This window comes from Austrofundulus limnaeus, unplaced genomic scaffold (genome assembly GCF_001266775.1).
Source record: "Austrofundulus limnaeus strain Quisiro unplaced genomic scaffold, Austrofundulus_limnaeus-1.0 Scaffold275, whole genome shotgun sequence".
Classification (NCBI taxonomy): domain Eukaryota; kingdom Metazoa; phylum Chordata; class Actinopteri; order Cyprinodontiformes; family Rivulidae; genus Austrofundulus; species Austrofundulus limnaeus.
In genome coordinates, this window is record NW_013952677.1 from 249,893 (window position 1) to 257,392 (window position 7,500).

The 7,500-nt window shown below is 40.4% G+C and overlaps 1 protein-coding gene across 1 annotated transcript in view; it reads right to left on the bottom strand.

Annotated features, from left to right (window-relative positions):
• The window catches only part of col11a1a (collagen, type XI, alpha 1a), a gene marked incomplete in the record, with an annotated part of 84,935 nt that extends 80,895 nt beyond the window's left edge, over positions 1-4,040 (bottom strand). Inside the window, 1 exon segment of the mRNA XM_014021010.1 lies at positions 3,661-4,040. Within this exon segment, the coding sequence (XP_013876464.1) occupies positions 3,661-3,769 (109 nt within the window).
• Positions 4,041-7,500: the final 3,460 nt, after the last annotated feature.

Consider the following 7,500-nt stretch of genomic DNA (forward strand, 5'->3'; position numbering starts at 1 on the left):
TAACAACACTAGCACAGACCTGAGACCTGGTCTACAAACATTAGTGTTTGATCAGCAATCATCAGACTCTTATTATCCACTCTGGGGAGTGTGTTTGTTGGGGGGGGGGCAGTCCTGGTCCTGGTCCTGGAGGTCCACTGGAGGTCCACTATCCTGCATGTTTCAGGTGTTTCTCTGCTCTGACACACCTGGGTTAAATGATGAAGAGGTTTCTGAAGAACATGAAGACATATCAGATTTTTTTTCCTCTGCTGCCTTTTATTTGATTTGATTAGTATTTTTTTTGTATGTAATGTGTTTTGTTTTGTTTTTAAAAATGAAATGAATAAAAAAAAGACCTGCTGAAGAGCAGGGAAACATGCAGGATGGTGGTCCTCCAGGACCAGGACTGCACTAAGTCCACTCTCCTGGACTCAACACACTGTTAGCTTCATCCTTTCATTCAACCAGACAAAATCTGCTGAAGAAGCAAAAACTGAAAAACATGAACATGAGCTAAAAGTAGCAGAAAAAGCTGAAACTTTAAATGTAACAAGATAAAATCTAGTTTGCTGATTTACTGACAGGTTTGTCTGTTTTATTTAACAGGTTTTATTATATAAGTTATAAAAATATGAACATCTAGATAAATGTTTACTGGAAAATCCATCAACTTCAGTTGCAGCTTGTTCAGTCAAATAAACACATTTTTAAAAAATATTCATAGTATCTGTAAAATGCTGGACTTGAGCCTGCAGCATTAATATAATGAGACCACAGAACTGACCACTGATCCACCGCAGACCCCAACTGAAAATAACATGTTTACTCTGTAAATAAATCACATTTGGTCAGGTTACTTGTACTAACTCAAACGTTAGGACCTGGGCCCAGCACACTTACTGGTTTCACTTCAGCTGTTTATTCCTGTCTTTTCATCAGCAGCTGATAACAGAGATAAAACTAAATATCTGAAACCTGCTGCTTAAAGAAGAGACGTGAAAAACAGACGTCACCTGACCCTATATTTCACCATCTACATTAAAAACTGTAAATTATTGTTTGAATTTAATTTTTCGTTTTTTTATTTTTTGGAAAATGGGCAAATATATATGTATATATTTTTCTTCTTTCTGTTGCCTTTCATTTTTTCTCTCATTTCAGTTTTTATTATATATAGAATTTATTTTATTTTATTTAAAGAAATGAATAAATGAATATGAATGAATGAATAAAAACTAAACTGCTGGTGTTGCAGTCGTGCCTTTAACTTTTATTTTGAAACCTGAGAGAAAAAAAAACACTTTAAACTTTCACTTTAACCAGAAAGTTAATTTAGAAAAAGTTCATATTAATTTAAATAAACAAAGAAAGAGTTGATGAAAAATTGTGATTTTCTACAACTTTCTGAAGAACTGATTTGTTTTAAAGACCCAGACTTTGGTCACTCCTTGATTCAAGGTGGGCTTCACTCAAAACCTTTTTATTCAAACATAAAATCTGTGTTTTGGGCTGAAGACAAAAAGTGTCTGAGTTCATTTTTTATTGTTTTTAACGTCATAAATGTCACCAACGTCTTTACAGGAAGTTAATTCAGCTGATAAACAGAGGAGGAACCTTTTCACCTGCAGCTCCCTGAGACTCTGACTCTCTCTCTCTCTCTCTCTCTCTCTCTCTCTCTCTCTCTCTCTCTCTCTCGCTCTCTCTCTACTTCCTTTAGCTTCCATCACGCTGCCGGCTAAAACAAGACGGCTTTATGCTGGTGTCACACTGAGGAAACTTCACTGAGACCAACCCAGTTTTTCAAAGCATTCCTTCCTCCCTGCACCCCCCCCTGCCCCCCCACCCCTCCTGCTTACCTTTTCCTCACATTAACTCATTTGCTTCATCGTGAAAAATAATCCCACATGTTCTGTAGCACAGAGTCTGAACCTGTTCCCTGACTCCAAACGGCTCGTGGAGCCGGAGCGTCGGCTGCAGACGGGTCAGACTGCAGCTTCAGCACATGGAGGCCGAATGCTAGCTGTGTGTGGTGGAATGCACATCTGAGCCCCGCGGGCTGAGAAAACGTGTCTGTGCAGCTGCTCGCTGCAGAAACAGCTCCGGAGGAACCGGCTGAGACCCTTGAAGCCTGCAGCTTCAAACTCCTCAAGTTGATACTGAAGCAGCAGAAACTGGAGTCAGAGGACAGGTGAGGCTCTGCAGCTCCACCACCCAAAACCAGCAGGAAGTCAAACCCAGTCAGCAGACTGGGACTCATAAATGAAACGTTTGGATAAGACGTCTTCACAGTGTCTGCGTACGGCAGGCCGACGTGTGAGGCCTCGGTAATCCTGGACCCGGCCACGAGCAGCTATTAGAGCCGTGAGCCAGGACCCGTACGCAGCCCGGCTCTTTGAAGGCTCTGAAATCACAGGGAAGAGCAACCAGGACCATCATCAAATAACTGCTCAGTACTTAACTGGGGGAAACGTTTCCCACCAATCACAGAGCTCGGCCTTGTCCTGCAGCCCACCACAGATCTGAGTGGAGAAGGAGGAAGAGGAGGGGGGAGGAGGGGGGGGGTGCGCAGGCCAGCTTTTGGGCTTTAGTGTGGACCAGGACAGTGCGGAGATAGGGTGAACCTGTTTGACCACTTCTAACCCTGCTTCAGTGGACCCATGGCTCTAAAGCTGTGAGACCACCGGTGGTGCTCAGGATCCCCCTGGTGGTGCTCAGGATCCCCCTGGTGGCATCAAACACTCAGTCTGGAGAGTTTCTCATCTAAATAACCAGCTAATTAACTGATGAACTGTGACAAAAAGATAAAACATTAACGGTTCCAATGAATTATTCTATAAGTTGAGTTATTTCAGGAACTCGTGTGTCAGCTGACAGTGAATCTGTGAGGAAACAATCAACAAAATAAAGTTTTTATTTCATCTTTTGGCAACAAAAGGTGAGAAAATTGAACGTGTGTCATCTGAACTGTCCCATCTTAAACTGCTCCCCTCGGTTCTTATTTTAGAACCACTGAGTCCAATGGGCTCACCTTGTTGCCTGTCAGAAAAAAATGATTGGGGGGGACCCCAGCCTGAAATCAATCCTGCATCCCACTGAGCCCGTTCCCTCTGATGGTCAGGGTCAGGCTGTTGTTGGAGACACGTCTAAATACTGACAACAACAAGCTGTCATTTAAAGAAATATTAAGGTTACATGTTGGATGTGACCCATCCACCCTGCTAACCGTCTCCACACCCGCCCAGCGGACCCCTGCTCAAACAAAGGGGCTTCTTTGACTCTAAAGTCAATCCTGGTCTCCTGGTCTACCTACAGCTTCAGGTGATCCACAGACAGATTGGTTCATCCTCAGGGGCTGACACTGTCTAATCAATGACCACAGGTGATCTGGACCCTAAAATCTGTCTTAAATAATCTCCACAACATAACTTTATAACCTTATATAAGAGCTGAGAGACAGATTGGTTCATCACTGTGCTATAATTACCACAGGTGATTTGAACAATTAAAAACTAATAAAATACCCAGAACTTAATCCTATAAGATATATAAGAGTTTACAGACAGGATGGTTCATCCTCAGGAGCAGAGCTGTTCACATCAACATAATCCAGTTTATTTAATCTCCATTTCCTGAGCATGAGTTCAGGGACGTCTGAGTCCAGGTGAGTCCCATCCTTACCTGCTCGGACCTCAGCAGTCTGCAGGACCAGGCTTAAAGTGACCAAAACAGCCGAATCCAGAATCCATCTTTTCGTTTTCCACCTTGAGGACCACCTCTGCATCTCCATCGTTCAGGCGCCCTCAAAGTCCAGCAACTTCTGGGCGACTTCAGGTGATTTTTATTTTATTTTATTTTATTCTTCAGGTCCCTTCCACGATCCCGAATAGGAAAAAAAATAAATAAATAAAAAGTGGTCCTTAAAGTCAAAGAGCCATCAGTGGACAAACAGATCCTCCTTCCCCAGCGGCCAGCCTTCACAGTGAGGCTTTTCTCCGCACAAGTGCGCTCTCTGCACGGACAGAGGGGGGGCTGGCTGAGCTCCACAGACCCGAGCCACGATTACAGGGGAATGACAAGGCAACCAACCCCCGATTAGCAAATCACGGGGCTGGAAAGTCTCCCACAGGTCCTCCCATTGGCTCTGAAATGCGCCCCCAGCAGACTCCTGAAGGAACAACCTGCAGAGCTCCCAACAAACCTGCAGTGATGAGGACAGAACAGAGACTGGCTCTCATGTTGGATTTATTCTGGCACTATAAAACACTGAGGAGCACTTTAAATTTAWTGCACTGAACACAGCACAGAAACAAAGCTGAGGGTAAGGTTTAAGGTATGGAACCCTGCAGGTGCCATGTATGGAAATAAAAACAGAAGYGGCAAAAATCTGTTTCCTCAGGAAGTAAAAGGTACTCAGTGTGAAGTCATACAGATTGGAGAAAAACTGTTATAAAGTAAAAAGAAATAAGTTTAAAAAACAAAATACACAATGTTTTTCTTATTTTAATGTGTTTTTACACACAAGAAATTTTATTTGTTCACTATAAAAACAGCCAAAGTGACTGAAAACATTAAACTCATTGAACAAATTTTTTACAGACTCAACCTGATGGACAATAATTGTGACTCATATGGATTTAGGTGGATTCAGCTTTGTTTACATTGAGTGTGGACCCGCATTTTAGATTTTTTTTACAGTGAGACACATGATCATTATGGTTGTAATAAACTTTGACGTTTCTAGTTTAACTTCAACTAAACATAAAACCACGTTCTTCATTTCATCRCTATGCCTAAGCACCACTAATAATAACTGAGCTCCACCTGGTATTTCCTGCATAGAAATAGTGTTTTCTTATAAACGTCCTCTTGTAAACACTGAAAAGTACTACATGTACAACTGACTAAATGTGAAATAAATAATATATAAATATTACTGTTGAGTTGTGGTGAGTAGTTGCCATCTTGACTTCTGAATTCTCCCACTTTCCTACAGGGAATTCCCACTGGAGCGGCGTTCCAGTTTAAATTTACGACTTGTAAGTGGGAAATTCCCACTTCTCAGGACAACTGGGCTGTAGAAAAAGATGCCAGCGAAAATGCAATGAAATGTAAATTTTAAACGGTGAATTTTGTCGGCTACTTTTGAACTGTGTGCAGCGCCACCTAGTGGTGGGATGGTGTCATTTCCTGGGTAAAATAATCAACATGTATTATGGGAGGTGTAGTTAATTAATTTTTAATATGAATTGCAGCATGAAGTGGGGGTGGGGCATGTTTTTAATTACAAAACATTATGATTTTTTGTTTTGTTTTTATAGTTTCGTTACTGTTAGATGTTTTATTATTTTTGTTGATAGTTGTTTTTATTGTCTGGAGGGACTACAGATGTAAATTAGCCTAAGGCTAAATCTGGTGCAAAGCATCAAAWGSTTTTAATTGCACRTTGTCCTGAAACTAGTTTATGTTTAATTAGTTTAGTGTAAAAATAGTTAATGGYCAATGCTGGCTTTAAAGACATTACATACCTGAAGCTCTAGTGGGCCTCATAAAATGCTGTGAAGGGCTACATTTGGCCCGCGGGCCTTGAATTGGACGTGTGATCTATTAGTTTCTTTCTGCAAGTTTTATTAAAATTCAGGTGAACTTGGTATATTAAACACACTTACAGACACAATAATTTTTTCTGAAAATGTCCTTTTGACAATATGTAATTTATTTGTTTTCATTTCAATTTGCCATCCATACGTTTAGTAAAATCCATCGTATTCCTGTTCGATCTATAAATACAACCCCTCTCTGCCAGCCAGCTCAGCGTTTTATTATTTCCTTGCCTTTGAAGCGGTGAGTGGTTCCAGAGGTTCTTTGTGAATGAGCTCCGTCCGTTTCTTGGCTCACGCCGGAGAATAAATGGATGCTAACTCGACTCTCTCTCCCTCTGCCAGCTTGTCCTTCCCGACCAGCTGGACTGGACCCACTTTCGGCCAAACCAGAATCAGATGCTGCTCCTCGATGAGGCAGAGAGCAGAGTTATCTCTGGAAGTAGTTTGTTTCTGGGCTTCATGCTACRGCTCATCCTTCCACGGTTCACAAGGCAGGAACAATATCAGAGTAGCTTCAAAGTGTTTTCAAGGAAATTTTACTAAAACAATTTTTGGCTCGGCTCTGTTTAGCATTCACTACTCAATAATTTTCAGACCTTTGAGATGTTTAACCTATTATCTTTATTTCCTAAATTGTGTCCAACAATTTTCTTCAGTCGATCTGGATCCTAAAGTACTTTTTTTTTTGTAAACGGTCACTGAGCAGCGAGGGACACAGCAGCAGATGGACGCCTCGGGGACACTGAGACAAGCTCACAACTTCAAGTTTGCTGCTTTGATTTCTTGTTGAATAGAGAAGAGATGGACAATCAGTAAAACTTTTTTATGAGAAATACTTAAAGAGATAACAAACTGTAGTGGCTCAAACTTTTCAAAGTTTGTCAGTGGTGACAGTTTGACTTGATTTGATTTGATTTGATGTATTTACCAGGAAAAGATTATTTAAAATCAAGCCTGACTCAGCATAATTGCTGTTTTACAGCAGGTTCCTGTTCTGCAGCACATAAACACTCAGAATTACAGCATCACAATCACATCATTATACACCATAGACACAAAGACAAACAAGCATACCAAATTTCAGGAAGGCAGCATTTGCAAAATAGGACGTCTAAATATGAGCACAACAAAAAGTGTCCAGCAGATGGCAGACACGATTCTTCTTCAAGGGCTTTTGTTTTGAAATGGACTTTATGTTTTGAGGAATGTCATTCCATGCTTTAGTATAAACATAGAAGAAAGACCTCTGGCCGTAACAGTTTTTAAAAGTTGGTAATATCAGTTGTCCTTTTGTAACAGATCTAGTTGAATGACCACTTCCAGAATTTGATTTGGGCAGCAATGCACAGAGAGTTCTATAATTGGCACCTTGGAAGATTTGAAAATATAAATTAATACCACTATACAAAACATAATTCTGAAAAGTCAAGGCATCAGACAATGAAAGAACTGTACAGTGATGAGTCCAACCAGGAAGTTTTTTATGAATTTTGTAGGCCCTGTTGTAGAGCCTAACTATGGGTTCTAAGATTTCATTTGTTGTAAGAGACCAAACAGGTAAACAGTACGACATGGTTGAGAGTATAATGGCATGAAGATAGATATTTGAAACAGAAGATGTCAGATTGGATCTAATTTTTGAATAAACGTATAATTTCTGTTTCAACTTAGTGGTTAAGACTTGTACATGATCACGATAAGTCAAATGAGAATCCAAAATAATTCCAAGATATTTGTAGGTAGTGACAATATCAAGGGTTTTGTTTAAAAAAGTGAGTTGATTTGTTATATTGAAATGTCTCCTGGGTGAGGAAAAATACATGCACACAGTTTTTTTTAACATTAATTGACAAAAGATTATCTTGAAGCCAACCATGAAATGTCTGAAGATCTGCTTGTAACTGACTATTAATAGATT